Source organism: Pogona vitticeps, chromosome 6 (assembly GCF_051106095.1).
Source record: "Pogona vitticeps strain Pit_001003342236 chromosome 6, PviZW2.1, whole genome shotgun sequence".
Classification (NCBI taxonomy): domain Eukaryota; kingdom Metazoa; phylum Chordata; class Lepidosauria; order Squamata; family Agamidae; genus Pogona; species Pogona vitticeps.
Window position 1 is genome coordinate 2,115,828 of NC_135788.1, and position 23,144 is coordinate 2,138,971.

At 44.7% G+C, this 23,144-nt stretch overlaps 1 protein-coding gene across 4 annotated transcripts in view; it reads left to right on the forward strand.

Annotated features, from left to right (window-relative positions):
* SETD2 (SET domain containing 2, histone lysine methyltransferase) overlaps positions 1 to 23,144 on the forward strand; it is a 67,596-nt gene that overhangs the window by 26,601 nt on the left and 17,851 nt on the right. For 2 of the 4 annotated variants that reach the window (XM_073002756.2, XM_073002757.2), the window contains 8 exons: positions 814 to 942; positions 1,743 to 1,866; positions 2,884 to 2,961; positions 4,677 to 4,774; positions 5,025 to 5,151; positions 6,855 to 6,989; positions 9,260 to 9,388; positions 11,467 to 12,132. In XM_073002756.2, the coding sequence (XP_072858857.2) occupies positions 814 to 942; positions 1,743 to 1,866; positions 2,884 to 2,961; positions 4,677 to 4,774; positions 5,025 to 5,151; positions 6,855 to 6,989; positions 9,260 to 9,388; positions 11,467 to 12,132 (1,486 nt within the window). Of the gene's footprint in view, positions 1 to 813; positions 943 to 1,742; positions 1,867 to 2,883; positions 2,962 to 4,676; positions 4,775 to 5,024; positions 5,152 to 6,854; positions 6,990 to 9,259; positions 9,389 to 11,466; positions 12,133 to 15,391; positions 15,667 to 23,144 lie in introns of all 4 variants that reach the window. The other 2 variants (XR_012088153.2, XR_013537688.1) reach the window with 2 other exon arrangements.

Sequence of the window (23,144 nt, forward strand, 5' to 3'; positions counted from 1 at the left end):
CTTCCCACCAAGGTGGTCCCTATTTATCTACTTGCATTTGCATGCTTTCGAACCGCTAAGTTGGCGGGAGCTGGGACAAGCGACTAAGAGAACCTGCCCCTTAACAGAGGTATGAGGCTACGGTCTTCTTTTGGGGATTTAAAGGAATGTTAGACCTGGATGGCTCAGTGAGTTGGATGCCTGGCTGCAGAGCCAGAGATTCGGAGTTTGATTCCCCCCACTGGGCCTCTTGGGAGAAGAGCCAGCCTGGGTGGCCTTGGGCCAGCTGCACAGTCCCACGGCAACCCCCCAGAAGAAGGGAAGGGTCAACCCCCTCCTGAGTGTACCTTAAAAAGCCCTGGAAAAAAAGGATCACCTTAAATTGGAATCAACTTGATGGTGCATTATTATGTGTTACTCATTCAGAAAGGTTGTGAGGGTTTGTGGTTACTGGGCTGCTAACTACGTTTTATGTGTTGATGCTTTGGACCGTACTAAGCTTTGATAATTGTTTTATGTTCTGCTCAAAACTAGCCTATACAAGGAAAAGTGGGATATGAATGATGATGCCATATTTTGTTTTTTTTCCTTTTGGGTCTTGCAAAAGTATTCTGGCGGTTCAGACCCAGAGATCCTAGCGTGCTGGTTACGTTCCCCCTCAATCATGGCGCATGTTTTCCAAAACTGAGTCTTCAAATGACTATCTGAACATGGTTGGGTTTGGGTTTTTTTTTTTATGAAATATGTTTTTGGTTCCATTGTTTTAAGTAGGGCCATTCCTTGGCCCGTGGTTCCTCGTGCCTGAATCATTGTGTTGCTCTCCTTCCTGCTTAGTTCGTCAAGGTGCCCAAATGGAGAGTCCTGCTCCAACCGGCGGTTTCAGAGGAAGCAGCATGCAGATGTTGAAGTCATCTTGACCGAGAAGAAAGGCTGGGGGCTGAGAGCTGCTAAGGACCTTCCTTCGTAAGGCTTCGTTTCTGGGAGGGGGTTTCATTTAGAGGCTTTGCCCTCATCCAGGGAGGTTTTGCTCTTGGGTGGGTACAGGCGCCGTACAAGGAAATGGCTTCTCTGCCCCTCCATTGGCCTGGCTCTATGCGATGTGTGGGTCAGGATCGTTATAGGTGCCCACGAGTTGAAAACATTGGTCTGTTCTCATTTGCTGTGCAGAAGGTGAGCCTTTTGAATTTTCAGAAGAAGTCTTGTACCCTTCCACCTCACCTATACACCCCTTTTTGCGGCAAGAGGAAACAACTTATAAGGAGAACTGAAAGCCAGTAGAATTTAATTAGGGGGGATGGTGTTTGACATTTTTGAAATGTAATTTCTAAAGTCATAAACAATATACAACCGCTGCAGTAAATGAAGAGCCACAGTTAGGCTTTGTCTTAATAGCTTCAAGGATTATTATTAAGAAGCCTAATAGTTTCAAGGACTGTTCGTTTTAGTGTCCTTGAAACTAGTTTTTATAAGGTTTTAGCTAGCTTATGGACATGAGCTGGTGACAGGGTTGAAGGGAGCTCCCCCTGTGGGCTTGGGTGGGCGTGACTCCTGAGGAGACCCCGTCTTAATAAAGACCAACCTATTAGCACAGCTAATAAGCTGGAACCCTGAGCAGGCCCTTTCCATAAATCGCCAAGAGTTCAAGGGCTGGCTTTGGATGGCAGAACCTGTTTTTCCAGACCTGGGCCATTTAAGGCCTTGTGGGTCAAACCTGGGCTTCTGCCATGTCTTCATCTGCTTTTTCTTTCATTGGACCTCCCTAGTAACACCTTTGTATTGGAATACTGTGGGGAAGTCCTGGATCACAAAGAGTTCAAAGCCCGAGTGAAGGAGTACGCCCGGAGCAAAAACATCCATTATTACTTCATGGCGTTGAAAAACGACGAGGTGAGTTCTGAGCTTTTGGTAGAGCAGGCTTGACAGACACCTACATTACATCTGATGTGAACGGATGAAACATAAAAAATAAAGTCATGTGGATCGCTAGAGGACGAATAAAAATCAATTGTGCCGAAGTCAAATAAAAATCATTTGTGCCAAAGTCAAATACCACAAAGTCAGATCCTGTGGCTGAGCATAGTAAGTCACCCTATCATTCAGACAGTTTCAAATGAGCCTACTCTATTGGTGACTTTTGAAAGAAATCAACCCTGAGTGCTCCCTGGAAGGACAGGTCCTGAAGCTGAGGCTCCAGTACTTTGGCCATCTCAGGAGAAGAAAAGAGACTCCTTGGAAAAGACCCTGATGTTGGGAAAGTGTGAAGGCAAGAGGAGAGAAGGAGATGACAGAGAACAAGATGGCTGGACAGTGTCATCGAAGCAACCAACATGAATTTGGCCCAGCTCCGGGAGACAGTGGAAGACAGGAGAGCCTGGCGTGCTGTGGTCCGTGGGGTCACGAAGAGTCGGACACTACTTAACTAAACAACAACTAGTGGTGACTTACCACACAACCGGAAGCAAGTCTCAACTAGAATAGGTAGTTTGAATCAAGGAACGTGGAGGGACTGACTCGCCCAAACCCCACTGATTGAGTGGGCCTCCTCTAAGGTGACTTGGCTATGCTCAGTGACAGGATTTCAGCCAGTAATTCCCTTTCTCCCCCGTGTACCTCTCATTCACATCAGTTTTGTGTGGTGTGGTACGCCTGCCCCCAAAATGTTTCCTGTCTTACGGCATCCCATGTCAAGAAGGCCCCGTGACGTCTCCAGAGTTGCTTGTAATTTTAAACCTAATATGATTTAAGCTGAACATTGTTTCATAAGTGAGTGTGGGTGTTTATGTAAATATTTTGGCATAGCATTTGTAAGCAGGTAGAATTCCAGTGGAACACCTGATACATTTTGAATTGTTATCTAAAACTGTAATTTTTCAGTAGGTGCCAATATTTTAATTTCCCCTTTAGATAATCGATGCCACCCAGAAAGGAAATTGCTCCCGTTTCATGAACCACAGCTGTGAACCAAACTGCGAAACCCAGAAGGTGAGATGCAGATTTAAACAAGGGTTGCTTTACATTTTATGACTCTCTTTGTGTAGTTATTTGTGTCTGTTGATGGCCTGGACTATGAACGTATGCCTTTTAAAGGGCTTTTTGCCTATGCACCAACCAGTCTCTTCAGCTGGTGCATGAAGTAAGAAAATTCAAGACATTATGCCTTCCTCACAAAGTCTCAGCATAAATACTTCCAACAGCACCCTTTATAATGGCTGAAAGACTTAAACTGTGTTGCCCCCATGGTTCCGAAGCTTAAGCAGTCAAGTGAAGGTTGGATGTGATCTGGTTTTTTTAAATGTGATTAAGTACAGTCAGTTTGTAAAATTTAAGTCTGTTGTCATATCCACGTATTTCAGAATTCATAAAAAAATTAAGAAACAGTTTTGCAGCTTTGGCATGACAGTTAATTTCTAGAGCTCGTCGGTCATTGTTGCTTTTGAGTCAACTTCAAGAGGATACCTATTTTTTGTAGTTGTGGCATGCATTTATTGCCTGTGCTGTTCACTGAACTGCAGTGAAGTTACTGCACAGTGGTGCCTCGCATTACGATGTTAATTCGTTCCAGCAAAATCGCTGTAGAACGAAAATGTCGTAATGCTAAATTAGAAAGTCCATAGAAACACATTAACACGATTAATGCGTTCCTGGGGGCTTGAAACTCACCGTCCAGCGAAGATCCTCCATAGCGCGGCCATTTTCGCTGCCTGTGCAGCGAGGCATCCGTCCCAGAAAACAGCGGGGAGCCATGTTTTTTACCCGGCGGCCATTTTGAAACAGCCGATCAGCTGGCCAAAAATCATCGCTTTGTGGGAATCGGTTCCCGAAGCAGGGAACCGATCATCACAAAGCGAAATACCCCCATAGGAAACATCATTTTGCGATTGCAAAACCTTCAACGGAAAGTGATTTCGTCGTAAAACAGAGCATTCGTAATGCGAGGCACCACTGTTTTTTCATGAAACAGTCCAATTGCTGAGGGGAAGCCATTGCCTACCTTAGGATGTTTACATCGTTTTTGTGAAGAATGTGAGTGCTTAGTTTGGCTAGGGAAAGCCTCTTGAAAGATCTTGGAAGTGAGAGGAGCAGGAAGAGAGGAGGGTTAAGATTCTCAGTGCAAAGGTTCTCAAAGACTTAATCGTTGGAATAAGCAGGATAGGTAGTGGGGCGGGTGAAGCTGAAAAGAGGAGTTGAGTCTGAGCAGAAAAAGGATTTGATGGGGAAAACTTGTGGAGGTCTAAAAAGAAGCTGTCTGTTCTATCCTGTGTTTTGTCAAAGGAACTTGAGTCGGCTAGGAAGGGCAAGCAAAGAATTACGTGTTTTGAATTTTATGATATTCTGTCATTTCATTTGAAGTGACAAGGAAAATAAGAATACAACACTAGCTTTAAGCCCCCAGTACTAGTGCTTTTTCTTGTACATCATGCACTAACGGTGAGCAAAGTGTGTTGACACCCATGGGTCCAGTATAAGGGGAATGCCGTGGTTTCCATGGAGAGCACTTAAAATAAGGGTCAATGGGAGGCAAGTGTCTGATTGACTTGTGGTTTTGTATCCTAGAGAAAGGTGAGGAAGTGCCTTCTCCTCCTCCAGAGATGTGTCCCATTTTCTAGGATGCATACACATTTTAAAGTAGCATGCTGTAGTTTTTTTAAAAAATCCATCTTGTGAATGAACTATGATTTTGATCCTTTTCTCTCTAGTGGACGGTGAATGGACAGCTGAGGGTTGGCTTCTTCACTACCAAGTTGGTGCCATCAGGCTCAGAACTCACCTTTGACTACCAGTTCCAGAGATATGGGTAAGTGATGATGATATTACCTGTTTTCTTCCTTGTTTTAAAGTGGGTGTATGTAAGTGACCACAAAATGATTCTACGTAGGATCAGGCAATTTTGGGTTTTTATTATTGTTGTTGTTGATTTATTTATTTATTTAGCATTTTGAAAGTGGGATTGGGGGAATCAAAATGAAATCTGGTTGATAGCAGGGAAAAGAGTGCGCCTGACCATTCTTGCCTGTCTTGTGGTTCTGTTTGTATTTCTCAAACAGCAAAGAAGCGCAGAAGTGTTTCTGTGGCTCTGCCAACTGTCGGGGTTATCTCGGGGGAGAGAACCGGGTGAGCATTAGAGCAGCAGGAGGCAGGACCAGAAAGGAGCGGTCCCGTAAAAAAGATTCGGTGAGTTTAGATGGACCGGGAAAGTCTACTCTTGGATTTTGTGCTGAGTATGCTAGGGATTTTCGTGTGTACTGGTGGAACGGTGAGATGTGCGGAAGGAAGCACTTTGGGTCACGTTCCTCAATTTAGAACCTTTAAAAAGGGCAGCATTTCAGTCGTTGCCAACCAGGAGTCCCCAAATGCTCTTGGACTACAGCTCCCAGAAGCCCTCACCACTAGCTGTGCTTTCCAGGATTTCTGGAAGTTGTCGTCGAGGGACCTCTGGTGATGCTCAAATGTAGTCAAGGAGATGCTCACACCTACATATCTGTAAATCTCATTCAAAGCCTTTGGACCGCCACTGCCCCCTCCCAAAAAGCATGCTTAACAGTTCTACCTGTGCAGAGGCCGGAATATCCTGCACAAAAGGATCCTGCATTAGATCCTTCTAGCTGTTGGTCATCAACTAAGATCTCCTTATTAAAGTGATTTATCCATGGATTTCAGCCTATAAGCTGACGACAGGGTCATACCCACCGTGTAACCGATGTGATGTGAAAGCAAAACCCTTCAACCAGAGCAATTAAATTTCCAGCCGCTGTTGTAGTGGGAAGTATATAAGCAGCCTTTGTTGACATGATCAGGCTGCAGAAGAGAAGCCCTGAAAGGCCATCTATCTCAGCCAGTGTCCAGCATCTGACCCTCACCCACTACCAGCAGTGTTTCAACAGTCAGAATTTGTAAGAGAAGCAAACTGATGGTTTGGATGTGGTGATCAGTAATGTATATGTAGCCTCATGAATTGGTACTACCCAAGCTTTGGAGTGATTTGAAATGAAGACATTGCTTTGTTGGTATAACTGGTTTAATTCTCATTTACAAGATAGGGAACTAACTGTGGTTTTTAAGATAAAGTGTGTTGGATTTTTCTTTTAATTGTGGACTTGCTCTTTTGTTTCAAGAAATACAATATTGGTACTTCCATATTCCTCTGTCTATTAGTTGTTGCCAAATCATAGGGAGAATTCCAGTTAGGCAAATTTTAAAGGTTCCATATAGAGTGGTGCCTCGCATTACGATGTTAATTCATTCCAGCGAAATTGCTGTAGAATGAAAACATCGTAAAGCGAAATTAAAAAGCCCATAGAAATGCATTAAAACCTGTTTAATGCGTTCCTATGGGCTTGAAACTCACTGTCCAGTGAAGATCCTCCATAGCGCGGCCATTTTCTCTGCCCGTGCAGCGAGGAATCCGTCCCAGAAAACAGCGGGAGGGCATTTTGTTTACCCGGCGGCCATTTTGAAACCACCAATCAGCTGTTTTAAAATCGTCATTTTGTGAGAATCGGTTCCTGAAGCAGGGAACCGATCATCACAAAGCGAAAAAACCCCATTCAGAGCATTGTTTTGCTATTGCAATTGCGATCGCAAAAAAATCGTCGTAATGCAGTTTCGTTGTTAAACAGGGCACCCGTCTTGCGAGGCACCACTGTATTTTTTTTTAAAAAATAAGCTTATTTCCTGCTTTGGATGTTTTTGTCTGGTGATTGCATGTGCCCTCGTGTACACGAGAATCCAGTGTGATTCGGTTTCTGCCCTTTGAGTAGAAAAATATCAGGACAGAGGCCAGTCTTAATTTCTTCCGCCAGCCTTCGCCCTCAAGGAGAAGGGTGCGGAACTGGTCCACCTGTATTTTGTGCAAATTTCTTTTTTGCTTATGATAGGTGGATGGAGAGTTAGAGGCGCTCCTGGAGAATGGGGAAGGGCTTTCAGATAAGAATCAAGTTCTCAGTTTGTCCCGGCTGATGGTGCGCATCGAGACCCTGGAGCAAAAACTCACGTGTCTCAAACTCATACAGGTGAGGTGATCCTTCTTTTTTGGAGTGGCTGGCAGAGAGAGGTTTGTGAAATTTAAAAATGAATAAAATACCTTGTTGTAATTGTGTAGCCAAGAGGGTCGGAGAGAGGAAAATGGGAAATGTTTTAAACTGTTGTCTTGAGACATGAACTGGTGGGGCTTAAAACTCGTTTATACCCTGTGAGTCAAATTGCTGGCTTCGGTATTTATTATTTATTTATTTATGTTATTTATATCCCGCCTATCTGGTCGGTAACGTGCATTGCACTCAAAGTGGGATTGTGCAACTGATACACGAAGCCATTGTTCTTCAGAGAGAGGTGGTTTGTGCACAGCAGGTTCTTGGAGATCTGAAAGGGGAAATCTGAGATGCAAAGGGCCCAGGTTACTTCCTTGTGTGTGTCCGGGGGGGCGGGGGTGTTAATGTCCTAGTCTAGTGGTGACCTTGCAGGAGATTGCAGGTTTGGCCCTTGGCATTTATTAAAATATACGTGTCATAAGTGACTGGGAAAGATGCCTACCCAAGACCTTGAAAAGCAGCTGCTGGCCAAAATGGACTGTATTGGGCTGGCAAGAGACAATTTTGTGCCTTTGGGTTTTTCATTAAAAAAAATAGTTCGGGAGACATTTTCTTGGTTGTTGCATTAAAATTATATAAGCTGTAGCTTACCACTTTTTTGCAATGATCATAGGCAGTTCAGATGACGGAGTAGCTCGACAGCTTTGATTATGGAATCTTGGGGCACCTTCTATATAAGCCTTTCTAGAATAGAACCCATTTATTTAGATGCAGTTGGAGAAGTGCTGTGCCATCGTCAAAAAAGCTTATGCCAAATGAAATTGGTCTTTAGGATGAGGCCGCGAAGACTCTCAGGGTGTGTGCTCTTTGCCTGATTAAATGTTTCTGTCCTTAAGCACCTTTGAGTGCTGTTTTCCAGTGGAAACGTGGGATATAAATGTAACTAAATAAGTAAATAAATAGCGTGGAATGAAATAAACAGGGCATTATTGTGGGAAAAGCTTTCTTGGACAGAACCTTATTCCATTAAATGCAGAGAATATTACCTTTTATGTGGAAGCCGTACAGGTAGAGTGTTCATTTCTTAATCTAGTGTATCATCTGAAATTAGTTGTTTTCTCTTTGAGTGTACCAGATTTCTCTTTATTTCTGCTCTCTGCCTTTCAGGGGACCAGTCAATTCTGCTGCTTAGTGGTGCAAACAGATCTCAATAAATGCTGGCTTTTTCCTCTTAACAAAGAGGAAACAACCGCTGTGTCTTTGTGTGCTAGTTTTGTGCAGCCAGTAATCTTTCTTCCCTCCGGCACAGCCGTACTGAAGGATGTGTGCTCTGCAGACTTATGAGCTGTTCCATTTGTAATGCCGCCCACAATACATGGTCCTCTCCTTGTGATTTTCCCTCAACATTAAGCCAGATACATGCTCACTGCGGGCAACATCCAGTCGTTCTCCCCACTAGAGTAGATTTTTTGGAAGAATGGTGCTTACCTATTTGTTGACCCAACAAATTTGATTCATTCAGCGGGTGTGCTCTAGTTAAGGCTTAAATTTGATTTAGGCTTGTGTTACGAAGTTTCAGCTGAAATTTCGTTAAAAGTTATTGCCGTAGGCTTATCAAAGCAAGGTCACAACTCTTTCGCATTTTCCAGGGTTTCTCTGCTTGGCCTTTCCTGTACTCTCGGATCCTCTTGGGAATCGTGTTGGCCGAAGAGTTTCATAGCACTAAAGATAAACGGGCCAAGACAATTCTGTCAATATTGCATCTTCCTCACAGAGGATCCCGGGAGTTCGCAATATTAATCCCCCATTTCACAACACGTGCCCAGGGTAGATAAAAATCAGTGATTTTCCTAAAAATTAAATTGATTTAATTCAAAATTTAAAAAAAAGAATGATTTTTTAATTTAGATCACGGTTTAGATCACAATTTCAGTCATTTCGATTTAAATCAAATCCACCCTGCACCCAGCTTTTTTCAAACCAAGGATGTGTTTCTTCTTTTAGTGGACCGTTCCTCCTTTTTTTAAAAAAATCTTGTAACCTCTCCTTTTTATTTACTTATTTATTTCATTTCTGCAATGGCTGCATGATGACAATATTTAACATTACAACCGCTCCCATTTTCTTTACGTTGCTGCCGACGACCCAGAATAGGGCTACTCGTAGCACTGATGCAACTGATTCAAATCATGGATGGAGAAATAACAGGATCATCATTTCTTCTTCTTCTTCTCTGTCCTTTTTTTGTACAGAATACTCATTCCCAGGCCTGCCTGAAGTCCTTCTTGGAATGCCACGGCCTGTCCCTTCTCTGGATTTGGATGGCTGAGCTCGGGGACGGCAGGGGAAATACCGCCAACAACTTGAAACTCCAGCTGGAGGTCAGGGACTGCCTTGGAAGGACTGTGTCCTGTGTGGCTGTTTGTGACGTGATTCTTAAAGCAGTGAAAACTCTGAAACGAGGGTCAGACGTCTGACCTTTCAGCCCTGGGGCTTTTTAGGGCTTCTCCCAATCAGACCGATTGGAAGGAAGAGAATTTGACATGGCACAAATCTTAGAGGAGTTGAAGGGCCACATCTGTGGAAGGTGTGGCGCCTTTCGCTGTTCTCGCCCGTCTATATTTTTAGTGCTGATCCTCCTCATTTCATTCCCACAGTTTAATTTTTTTATTTATTTATTGTCCCTGTTGTGAGCAAAACAATCAATAAACAACATTCCCTAGGAGGAAAAGTTTATAGAATACAGTAAATGGTTTGCAATGCATTCCTATGGGAAATGCAGATTCGACCTACGAACTTTTCGACCTGCGAACCACCTTTCAATACGGATTAAGTTCGTAAGTCGAGACCCCACTGTAATTTATGCAGATAAAATTGGACAGTGACCGTCTTTCAGAGGGGAAGAAGAGTGTTTTTGAAGGACCCAACCTGGATTTTGGATTATACGTTAGGGATTGTGCCGTTCTTTGGAAGAGGCACAAAAGTCTGTGCCGTGTATTTAGGATGTAGGCAGGACTAAGATGGAGGGACCATTCCAGATGGGAGAGTTTAATTGAGATCCATTGGAGTCTGTGATGCCACGAGATGCTTTACATTTCGGAATATGTGCTTTCCCAAGTTATTCCCAGCCTCATAAATGGGCAAAGTGTGGTTAGCAATAGCTCTCCAAATAAGAATCAGAAATCTTTGAATCCATATTTTGCTTCTGAAGGATAAGGCTATTCACTAGGCACTAGTCATGGTAGCCATATATTGGCCTCAGTCTCCCAGGTAAGATTTATTTATTACTTATTTAAAATATTTTTACCCCACCTTCCTCCTTAAAAGGGCCCAAGGTGGCTTATAACATGAAAAGGAACATATTTAAAAGCGAAAAAGAGTACATAGACAAATAATTTTTTAAAATGAATAAACAAGTATCAAAACGGTAAATAAAATCAATACTAAAACACGTTGAAAAGCAACAGAACACAACAATCCCATCTGGAAAAAAAACCCTCTTAGACTGCCAGTCACTAATGAAAAGCCCTTCTGAAGAGAAGGGTCATCACCTGTTTGCAGAAGGATAGCAAGGATTGGGCCAGTCTGGCCTCCAGTGGGAGGAAGTTCGTGAGTCTAGGAGCAGCTGCAGAAAAGGCCCTCTCCCGTGTCGCCCACCAAGCATGCTTGTGAGTACAGTGGGACTCAGAGGGAGATCTCCTGAGCTGATTTTAAGGCCTGGGCAGGATCATAGAGGGAGATGCGGTCGTTTCGATCGCTCGGACACAAGCTGTTTAGGGCTTTGTAGGTTAAAACCAGCCCTTTGAATTGTGTTTGGAAAGGGATCGGCAGCCTGTGGAGCTGTTGCGACAAGGGTATTATATGTTTCCTTTAACCAGCCCTAGTCAGCAATCTAGCTGCAGCCTTTTGGACCCTTGGGAGTTTCTGAACACTTTCCAGAGGAACTTTCCCTACGTAGCGTGTGTCGCATGAAATCCAACCGAGATGGAACAGGGGCGTGTGTCACCGTGGCCAAAATCAGATCTCTCAAGAAACAGGCACAGCTGGAACCTTGGTTTTAATCCTTGTTCCTGGGAACACAAGCTGGAGAGATCTTTGTTGTTTTTGGCCCCTCTCGTGGGCCTCTGAGGAATCTTCCGGCAGGCCGTTGAGGAAGGAGGGAGCTAAATGAGGTGGGACTTTAGGTCTGATTCCCCGGGGGCTCTGCCTACGTTTCTGAGTACATGCAAACCATTGTTTGCTGACTCTGGCATCATAGGTAACCATGATTAATGAGAGAAAGGTGGTGGAAAGACAGAAGGGGAGGTGTCCTTGGTTTGACAGGAGTGCTTATGAACCTTCAAACGTCAGCAGAACGTAGGTTAAGCGCCAAAGTTATGAGGCTTGATGCCATTGGGAGAACAAACCAATGACTATGGAAATGTTAAATGTTTCCCGTTGTTTCTCGTTTTGCGGCCAGATTATAAAGACTCTGGAGCTTTTGCCGATTCCCAACAAAAACATGCTGGAGGAGAGTAAAGTGCTTCCCATCATTCAGCGATGGGCCCAGACCAAGTCTGCTATCCCACCTCTCAGCGAAGGCGACGGCTATTCCAGCGAGAACCCGTCCCGGGCTCACACGCCGCTCAACACGCCCGACCCATCGATCAAGCCAAGCGTAGAGGGTGAGACGGAGACCCCAAAGAAGCTTGCCTTCCGGAGGCTTAAAATCATCAGCGAGAACAGCATGGACAGTGCCCTCTCGGACACCATCAGCGAGATTGAGCTGAAGGAGACCAGAGAGGACCTTGAGCATCCGGACAGCGGCCCAACAGAGGCGGCGATGGCGGCAACGGAGGAAACCCCCGCGCCGCCACAAGATCCTGCCAAGGATGCTCTTGCCGAGGTCTCTGCGGACGCCGGCGGGTCTCAGGCGGCTGAGCCCGAGGTTGAGCCCGAGGCAGAGATGAAAGAGGGACGCGCCGCCAAGCTGGAGGAATTGGTGGCGGCCGCCGAAACACCTTCTCAGGACGAAGAGGAAGGCATCTCCGACGTGGAGAGTGAGAGGAGTCAGGAACCTACCGATAAGATTGTGGACGTGAGCGATTGGGCCACCAAGCTGCTGGACTGCTGGAAAGACCTAAAAGTAAGTTGGTTTCTCTGCAGCAGTGACTTGAGTAACGCAGACGTGTTTTGTGCTGTCCTGTTTTGTCTCTCTTGGTGCAAACCGTACAAGTATCCCAAAGGCATAGATTCCGGCTGCAAGTTTCCTCTTCCGAGTGGGACATGCTAATATATCTATCTCTTAAATCAGAATGTTTGGAGAGGGAAGCCTAGAGGTACATCCATGCCCTTTTCCCTTCCACCTTGACACCTTGTTCCTCCACCTTTTAAAGCACTTTTCTGGCAAGCCGTTGGTTTAAATGTTAATTGGAGGAAGAGTGCTCAGAGTTTTTAAAAAATGGATACGGTATTGGTGGGCTTGATGGCCTTTGAAGTTCCTAAAACAGTTAGCCAGCCAGTATCCCGGATGAAGGGATCAACAAGTTTCTTGCTACTCAAACTGTGAGGTCACAAGTCATGAAATACAGGAAGATGGGAGTCAGTTTGTTTTAAAACCAAAATATCACTAGCCACGAAAAGCAACCCACCTGTGTCAGGAGGGCATTTGAGGACACAGCTTGTTTGGATGGCTCATATGGAAATTGTCATTCTGCTCCAGTGGTGTGCGATGTATGGCTGTCTTTTGTATTGCTAGCTTAGTAGGTTTTGGGAGGGTTTGTACCCAGCTGGAGGGACAGGATACAGTGGTAATGGACCATGGTTCAGGCTTGTCGTAGAACAGAATATTGGCCCTAAGTCATCCCTCCCACTTTGGTGCCTCACTTACCTTATCGAGGAACAGAGTTGCAATTTATAGAATCCTAGAATCGTGAATTTGGAAGGGGCCTATAAGGCGATCAAGTCTATCTGTCAGTGGGAAGTCTGAATTTCTTTTGAATGCCTCCCTCCAGTGTTGGAGCACTCACTCCCTCTCACAGTCATGGGACTCCTTGCTGTGCTGCTCTAACAGTTAGGAAGTTTTTTTTCCTGGTACTCAACTGAAATCTGGCTTCCTTGAGCGCATTATTGCCTGTCCTGCAATTCTGGGATGACCGAGAACAGATCCTGCCCCTCCCTCTGAAGGACAGCCTTTCAAGTCTTTGAAAAGGGCTATCCTGTCTCCCCTCCATCTTCTTTTCTTAAAGCTCAACAGGCCCAGTTCTTTCAGTCTCTACTCCTAGGGTTTGGTTTCCAGCCCCCATGATCATCATCCTTGTCGCCCTCCGCTGAACTTGTTCCAGTTTGCCAGCATCCTTCTTGAAGTGCGGTGTCCAGTACTAGACACAGGACTCAAGAGGAGGCCTGACCCGTGCCGAATAGAGGGGAACTATACTACCTTCCTACATAGGTCCATATGCATAGGTCTATATGTCCCTTACCACATTCTGAAATGAACCCCTCTTGCTTTTAAATTAGGCTTCTGAAGTGTCTGATTCCCTAAAATCCCTCTTTAGAAGGTTCAGAGGTCATCAACCACCGCCATTCCTCCCCTGGTAGTGATCCCACCACCACTAGAATGCTCTTTCCAGCTGCCAGAAAATCTTCATTGGTACGAAAGTCTACGTGAGCTGCGGCTCAGAGATTTTTATGCCTGGGAGACATGAGAGAGAAGGGGAGAGGTTTTTTTGGAGGGGTGGGCTGCACCGCCCCTGATGGGCCATCTCTAGCAGACTGCCCAGAGGGTCTCCATCTGAGTTGCAAGAAACATATGAAGCGGCGATGACAACGTAGTTCGGGAATGACCTGCTTCTGAAATCAGGTGTAACCCCTTTTTTTCTGTGACGGAAGGTTTGTCCAGATGGTCATTTGTAAAGTGAGGAAAAATGGAGGAAATGCCTGCAATAGCTTCTTTGAGGGGTTCTCCCAGCCGCTTGCACCTTAAGAACCTTTTGAGCTGCCTATGTCAAATGAACATGGGTCAAAACATTGGTTCTGTCAGGATGATGAAGGACTGCTAACAGAAAAGAAGGTGTTACGCTGCAAAATGTGGTTATAGTAGTAAAACCATGTTCCTGCCTTTCCTGTGTGCGTTTTCTATTGCACTTTGACCTGGGAACTTAAGTTTTGCTTGCAAGAAAGTTTTTTCTGGTCTTGGGCTTGTGTGCCGTTTGGCCCTACCTTTCCCCTGCCCCTGAGGGCAGACACTTCCCAAACCTCCTGCCTTTTCCTGGATTGACTTAGAATATTGATAAGCTCCATCCTCCAGCCGCCCAGTAGAGCTGAACCCAGTACACGTGGCCTTCTGCCCTGTGAGAAACACCCACGCATCTGGTGCTCTTCCCATCGGTCTTCAGGTGGAAAAAAATACACTAGCAGGATTTGAGTATGTCAAGATTTGAGTGTGGGATTTGAGTATGTCAAGATTCAGGGTTTTGTCCTTTAGTTTAATTCATGCATGCTTTTAATCCCCATGCCTTCTTTGTCAGGCTGTGCCCGAGTGCCGAGCCATATAAATTGTAAAGGAAAATCTGAAAAACAGTTTCATTGTGTCTCAGTTTAGGGAATCATGAAGTTTAATCTTGATGGGGGGGTTTCATGTAAAACAAGAATTCTTCTGCCAAGTGCAGTCTCTCTCTGTCTCTGTCTCTGTCTCTGTCTCTCTCTCTCTCTCTCTCTCTCTCTCTCTGGGATAGTTCTGGCTCAGGTTGCTCAGAGATGTGGCCAGCTTTGGAATCATCATCCATTATAACTTACCATTTTAGGAGTTTAAGGCCCTTTTCTGTTTACTGTTACATACCACACTGCATAATACTCAGAAAACCAATACATGATTTTAAGGTATTGATTTGGGATATATGGGTCTAATTGACAAAAGGTTTTGATCTGGGTGCTCAGCTCCATGGACCCTGAAACGGGGTCCCTTTATTATACCTTTGAAAACAACAAGAATCCTTTGTGACTTGTGTGTTTGGAGCTACACCAGTGGTGCACTGGATATAGTGTGTTCCGCACTGAATCATGGCATTAAGAGTTAGCTGCTTCTGTCTTGCTCTCTTTCAGACGTAGCACTACGGGCTCTTAAGACTGAAAGAATCTGTAGCCCATTGCATTCTTCATACTGCATCAAAGGGGGAAGATTATTTGGGATGCTCTGTCTCGGGGATAAATGTCTGTTCCTTGACCAAACAACCAGAAGAGTCAATGTTGATGAATTTTTAGGGTTCTTCAACCCCCGGGTCACCTGCGTAGTGCTTTGGAAACCTTGGGCGGGGAGGGTGTGAAGAGCCTGTAACTTAAAGCGATGTCCTTCCCGACCTCTTAATGCTGACCCCCTTGTAGTAATTTCAACCATTTCCATCCAGCTTCTCAGGGCAGCAAGGAGCTTGTTAACATCATCCCCAGCTGACCATGCGTCTCCTTTTCTCAACTCCATGTTCAACTCCGTCCTGAAGAAAGGAGAGAGCCTAGCGTGCGTACTGTGAAGAACACAGGAAGATGGTTGGGAAGCTGGATGATGCATGAGAAATATAATAGGTGGAAAAAGAGAGGACAGAGGTGGCTAACTCATTGATGCCGACGTAATTTTGGTGCGTCCCTTGCCGTTCAGAATCCCCCATTCCTGGCGGGAAAAAATTGAGTGAGCTATTCTTTTTTATATATACACACGCGTGCATACATATATATATATTACCCACACACCACATCCCATAAAAACAGCTGCCGTGATTTGGACTTTCAAGGCCTTTACGGTTGGAAGTCTTGAATCCAGGATGAACACGGACAAGACAGCACACAACCCATTGCAACACAAGCAATCACACCTATCCAGGCAGCTACGTTTTCAGCATGGGTTTCTGCAGGCATTTCCTGTTGGCTGAGGAAGTGGTGCAGGTGTCTCCCTGTGCTGAAAAGGTGTGCCGTGCTGGAACAGACATTGATCCAGGGAATGGCAAAACATACAGACAAATGCACCAGCCTTTGTTTAGCTGACAAAAAAAGAAACCCAGTGTGACTCTGGATGTAGGAGAAGCAGGTAAGTGCCCTAGGAGAAGACGGAAGGCGTGTGAGCCGTAGGAAGCCGCCAAACATTCCTGACATAGGATGGCTCATGATTCTCTTGCTGGTCACCTCTGAGCATATGGAGGAAGAAGGTGGTGGTCCTTTGTGACCAAAGGCCTGGGGGCTTATTCACCTCCTTCAGTGGGATATTCTGCTGTATTATAGAATGGAAGTTTTCACTCCAGCATGTCAACCATGGCCCAGTTTTATGCATTAGCAGGCCACATCCTGATAATTATGTGGTCAGTTGGTTTTTGAGAGGGGGGGAAACAGGACACAAGATATACATCCCTGTAGGCAGAGAGTTAGGACTTAGCCCTAAAGCAGTTTGTCTGAGTAATGTTTCCTTGAAATGAGCTTTGTTCTCTGTGTGTTTGTTTATACATTGGTGAAATACACGGAGCACGCCCTGCGTTGTAGAAATGCGTTAGGAAACAATTACGGTCCAGCCCCTGGCAATTGTGACAGTTGGCAGTTTATTTTGGGAATTTGGTGGAATAGCTTGTTTATCCTTTGGTGTGGGCCAAATAAATTAGTTATTTATTTTGTTGCTTGTCCTTTGTACTAGGGACACAGCAGTGGCGGTCCTAGTCCTTGTGAGACCCTTCACTTGGATTTAGGCTTGACAGGCCAGCTCTGTTTATGATTTTGTAGTAGCTTCAGAGAAGTAGATCCTCCCCGATGGTAAAGGACCTCCTGCACCACCCTTTTACTGTTCATGCTTTTTGAGCAGTGGGTGGTGTGTCTAGTTAGTTCTGCTCTGTTCCATGCAGCCTGTTTAATGATGTTCAGGAGAAAGAGAAGAGTATAGATTGGCTACTCCAAGTTGGGATGAACTGCAAACTCTTAAGGCGAGTCCTATCAGTGGTTTTGTTGTTTAGTCGTTAAGTCGTGTCCGACTCTTCGTGACCCCATGGACCAGAGCACGTCAGGCCCTCCTGTCTTCCACTGCCTCCCGGAGTTGGGTCAAAGTCATGTTGGTAGGTTTGATGACCCTGTCCAACCATCTTGTCCTCTGTCGTCCCCTTCTCCTCTTGCCTTCACACTTTCCCAACATCAGGGTCTTTTCCAGGGAGTCTTCTCTTCTCATGAGATGGCCAAAGTCTTGGAGCCTCAGCTTCAGGATCTGTCCTTCCAGTGAGCACTCAGGGTTGATTTCCTTTAGAATGGATAGGTTTGTTCTCCTTGCAGTCCAGGGGACTCTCAAGAGCCTCCTCCAGCACCACAATTCAAAAGCATCCATTCTTCGGCAGTCAGCTTTCTTTGTGGTCCAGCTTTCACTTCCATACATCGCTACTGGAAAACCACAGCTTTGACTATGCAGACCTTTGTCAGCAAGGTGGTCACTGTTTTTTAAGATGCTGTCGAGGTTTGTCATTGCTTTCCTCCCAAGAAGCAGGTGTCTTCTAATTTTGTGGCTGCTGTCCCCATCTGCAGTGATCATGGAGCCCAAGAAAGTAAAATCTGTCACTGCCTCCATATCTTCCCCTTCTTCGTTTTGTGTTGTGATGGGACTGGTGACCATGATCTTCGTTTTTTTGATGTTGAACTTCAGACCATTTTTGCGCTCTCCTCTTTCATCCTCATTAAGAGGTTCTTTAACTCCTCCTCACTTTCTGCCATCAGAGTGGTAACATCTGCATACCCAGACACCTTTGGGTAGAGTGGGCGGCATATAAGTTAAATAAAATAAATAAATATCTGAGGTTGTTGATATTTCTTCCGGCAATCTTAATTCCAATTTGGGATTCCTCCAGTCCGGCCTTTCGCATGATGTATTCTGCATGTAAGTTAAATAAGCAGGAGGACAATATACAGCCTTTTTGTATTCCTTTCCCGATTTTGAACCAATCAGTTGTTCCATATCCAGTTCTAACTGTGGCTTCCTGTCCCACATATAGATTTCTCAAGAGATGGATAAAGTGGTCAGGCGCTCCCATTTCTTTAAGAACTTGCCATAGTTTGCTGTGGTCCACACAGTCAAAGGCTTCTGCGTAGTCAATGAAGCAGAAGTAGATGTTTTTCTGGAACTCTCTAGCTTTCTCCATAATCCAGCGCATGTTAGCAATTTGGTCTCTAGTTCCTCTGCCCCTTCGAACTCTGGCTTGTACTTCTGGGAGTTCTCGGTCCACATACTGCTGAAGCCTACCTTGTCGGATTTTGAGCATAACCTTGCTAGCATATGAAATGAGTGCAATTGTACGATAGTTGGAGCATTCTTTGGCATTGCCCTTCTTTGGGATTGGGATGTAGATTGATTTTTTCGAGTCCTTTGGCCACTGTTGAGTTTTCCAAACTTGCTGGCATGTTGAGTGTAGCACCTTAACAGCATCATCTTTTAAGATTTTAAATAGTTCAACTGGAATGCCATCACCTCCACTGGCCTTGTTCTTAGCCATGCTTTCTGAGGCCCACTTGACTTCACTCTCCAGGATGTCTCGCTCAAGGTCAGTGGTAGAGTGCTGTTAATCAGACAAATCTCAGCCCATTGTCTGCTTCTCTGCCTCTCTCTGTTCGCGCTGTGGTCATTTTGAATATGTTTGCCATGAAAGCAGTCATGACGTGGGCCTCATTTTTGGGCTGTCTCTAAATGCTCACATCTTTTGTTCAGTGGTGCATTAATCTGTGGCAAACGGATATGCCTACTACAGTTCTACACGAAAACTGTGAGATACAGTGGTGCCCCGCATAGCGAGGTTAATCCGTTCCGGATTAACCCCCGCTATGCGGAATCATCGCTAAACGGGTAGGGGAAACGTATTGAAACGCATTAAACTAAGTTTAATGCGTTCCAATACCTTTCTTACTTACCCGTTCAGCGAGGATTCCCCTTGCCGGCAGCCATTTTCGCGCCCTCGCTAAGTGAGGGCAGGGCACGAAAACGGCTGCCGGCAGCCATTTCCGGGCTTCCGGCGGCCATTTTGGAACCGCCGATCAGCTGTTCGGCGGCTCCAAAATGGCCGCCGCAATACCCGATCTTCGCAATGCGGGTTTTCCCCATTGCGAAGATCGGGTATGTTTCCGTATAGCGATCCCGAAAAAGGGATCGCTATACGGAAACATCGCTATACGGTGCACTCGCTAAGCGAGGCACCACTGTATATGCAGCGGAGAGATCTTGAGATGTCCATGGCCGAAGCCTGTGTAACTTTACAAATGCTGATAGTTTTTAGAAAACCAATTCTTGTTTGCATTGAGTTGGTTGATTGGTATTGATCCTTTCTCTTCATTGGGCTTCTTTTATCTGTAAAAAAAAATCTGTCTGCTTAGTCCTTCCTGCGAACATTCTGTGTTGCTTGTTCCAAAGATGATTTAAGTTCCTCTTGACCGTCAAGAGGGGCAAACTGAATATAGAGGGGTTGTGCAAGATGGGTGGAAGAAAATAAATTAGACATACTATTACATTAAAATGATAGAAACGGAGCACAATACTGCTGGGTTAGAGGCTCCTAAGTGTGTTAGAGCATGGAGGAGGAAGATTAAAAGCAGATGGATAAACTTGGAAGCGTTACAGCGTGTTTATCCATGCCCAGCTTGCTTTGTGAGGCAAGTAAATGGCAGGAGTGATGATCTCACATATCCTCTTTGACTTATTTTCTCCAGGTAGTACTTAGGATGATGAGTGCCTGTTTTCCACTTCACTGAAAATTCCTGTTCTGTTTGTCTGCAGTTGTGGGCAGATAGTTTTATTTGGCCTTACAGCAAAAATAGCAAAAGTAGAAAAGCAAATTTATTAGCTAAACCTTTCTATTTGATCTGTTTTCATTCCTCATCGGAACAGAGAGATTTCTGATGTACAATATCTGAGAAACAGATGAGTATATTGGAGTCGTCCTTTTTCACTGTAAAAATCTTTAAGCAAGAACTCCAGGTTTACAAATTAAATTTGAAGTGTAAATCTTTTATAGATGTTTATATCTCCATAAAATTTTAAAACTAGCGTGCATCCCAATTATGTTAACATCCCCTTATGTTAAGAAACTGTCTGCTGGCTTTCCATGGATAAGGAACAGAGATTTGTGTAGTTATTTCCTTTAAAGTGACAAACTTAAATTAGCAGTTATTTGTTTGTTATATTTAGACATTTATGTGTGCTGCCTTTCTCCCACAATACTTGAGGTGGCTTAAATACAGCTTAAAAACAGTAGAAAAATAATAGAATGAGAAGCATTAGAATAGAATTATTATTTTTAAAATAAAATGAAAACACCTTACATATTCAAAACACTAAAGTATTTTGTAAAGAAACTAACTCTACATTCTTAAAGAGAACCATGGAACTGGGCAAAACCTTGCAGTTTGAGGCAGTTAGTTTGGGAAGGCCTGCCGAAATTAAAAAGGTCTTCGTTTGCCTGTGGACAGAAGGATAGGAGTTAGCGAACGAACATTGTGCTCTCCAGAAAGGGTTCTCTGGTTTGGGTGTAGTGTCATTTGATTTACAGTACTGGTTTATAGGTTATCATCACTCTGCCAAAACTCAGAGCAGAGGACAGTGCAGAACGGTTGCTCCATCTATAGTCCTCCCTTTTTTGGGGAGGGAAGCTCCTTCCACTTCCCCCCCCCCCGTCCGAGAATCAATCAGGCTAGACGCTCAGCGTCCAAGACCGATGATCTATAGCAGTGGTTCGCAGCTTTGAGCCATCCGGGTGTTCTTGGACTGCCGTTCCCAGAAGCCTTTACCACCACCACCCCGCTGTGTTTGTTGGCTTGGGTTTCTGGGAGTTGCAGCGCAAAAACATCTGGTTTACCCAAGGTTTGGAACCACGGATCTGAATGGTTGAATGTTAAGCTGATAACGGGGCATGAAAGGAACATAGTTAAAAAATGGTAGGTAATCACCCCGCTTGCCTAGATCTTACACTGTCTGCAAGTCATAGTTTAGATTATGTGAGATCCTAGGTAAGCCGTAGGTTCCCATGTCACTGCCTTCTCCTTTTCCAGCATAGCCTAAGAAGTTTGGAAGCTTTTACTTCCTTTTTTTTAACTTTACAATAACTGACCTATCAACAAACAGTGGTTAATGTTAACTACTATTAATTGCTATTTGCGGTCTAGTGATGCAGGTTTTTTTTAAAGGGCCACTGGGGCCTCGTGGCATACCGGGTAAACTGCAGTTCTGCAGCCCAAACTCTGCCATGACCTGAATTCAATCGCAGATAGCTGGCTTTTGAGGGTCGCTCAGCTTTCCACCCTTCCTTGGTCGGTTAAAATGAGTACCCAGCTTACAGGAGGTCGGGAGGGGGGAATGTGTAGTTAAATTTTATAATTAACTGCATAATTAAATTGTACCTCACCCAGAGTGTGCTTTAAGTACTATGGGGAGGTATATCTAAGCAGCATGCTTTTTGAGCAGGGGCATTTTTTATTTCATAAAATATTCTGCAGTATTTAGCAGTCCTTGGACTCAGCTTCATACGAAATAATCTCCATTTAATACAGAGCAGGTGCAGAGCGGTATCAAAATTAACAGACCCTCCCTCCTCAGTAAAAGGATAAAACACAGTTCAGAGGATGGGAGAGCAAGGATTTTTCACCCAACTAGATGGTTCAAACTTGGTTGTCTTTTCAAGAGAGTATGGCCGCAGGAAAAGCAGAATCCTGGGAAGTCCATCCTCTTTGCCAGCTCCCTGGCAGTCTCGGTAACAAGCCCTGGGGTAAGCCTTTCCACTGCACTTGAAGCTCCAGGCACAGGCCAGAGGTGATCCTTGGAGCAAGGCCAGTGGTTGCAGCTGTGTTTTGATTTCCACACCAACATCTGAATTGTAGAGAAAGTCCAGTGTGGACGTGCTTGATCTCTCCGGGATGAATTTAACAAAAAAAACCAGCGAGGCTAAATTGGGTGGAAGCCGAGAGGTTCAGAAGAGGCCAGGCCACTTCAGGTGGGTTGCCTCGTAAGAGCAGGAAAATCAGCTCGGTTTTGGAAAAGGCACAGGCAGTCCATAAAGTTGCCAAGACACTTAAGTAGTCAAGAAGACTCTAGAAGACAAGAACAATAGTTTTGCAAGTCCAGAGGAGGAGTGGAGAGTCATCGAAGTAGAAACACATAAGTGTAAAACTATAACCAGGAAGCCGGGAGGATTTTCTGGAGTAAGCACCCAGATGCAACTTCATTGTGCTCTACAAACACCCTTAAGATGTATAAAACAGTTTAAGATCCATTAGTAAGAATAATAAGAATCAGAACCATAGAAATTGCAGAACTGGAAGGGGCCCAGTGGATCATTGAGTCTAGAGACCTTGTTAAGGAGGCAAAACGAGGGAATCAAACTCCCGTCCTCTGGCTCCATAGCCTGGGACTTAAACCACAGAGCTGTCCATCAGTTCTTGATCTATCCAGCGGTTAATTCGTATTTATTCAGATACAGATATTCCGTCTGTAGTAAATAAGCTCTGTACCCAGCCAGAAGGGCAGCAGAATATTAGGTGGCCTGTAGTTTTTCTACAGTGGAGGAAATAACGCAGTTGAAATCATTGGAGATTGGTCAGGACTGGTACCATTTAACATATTCACAAAGTATTGGGAGTCTGTAGTAAATGAGGGGGCAGTTCCGTTGGCAAATAAACTCAGAAGAGTTCAGGATCATCGGAGCTCACACACCACCGGTGGGTCTCCCGAAAGAATTCGCCAGAGCCTGACGACAGGGCGACCGAAGATGGCAATTTCTTGTTGAGCTGCACCCCGAGGGGAGCCAAAGCAAACCCTAACTTTAGATAACCATCGTTGGGATCTAAAGGAAGGAAGGAAATCGTGACTCCCTTTTTAAACCCCCAAAAGGTTTTGCCTCACAGTGTGAGATGTTTTTGAGCAGGATTTTTTGTGGAAATGTTTTCCTTTCTGTGCAAACTTGTTGCTGTGGGATTTGTGCACAGAATTTGGCAGAAAAATAATTTACTTTTTACTTTTTTTTTTACTTTTGTTAGACTTTTACCCCGCACCCCCTAGACAAAGTCTACTCGGGGTGGCTTACATACATAATAAAACACAACAGTATACGAAGCATAATAAAATCGTTCAAAACTAAAAACAAAATACTTGGCACAAAACATTTCCCACAA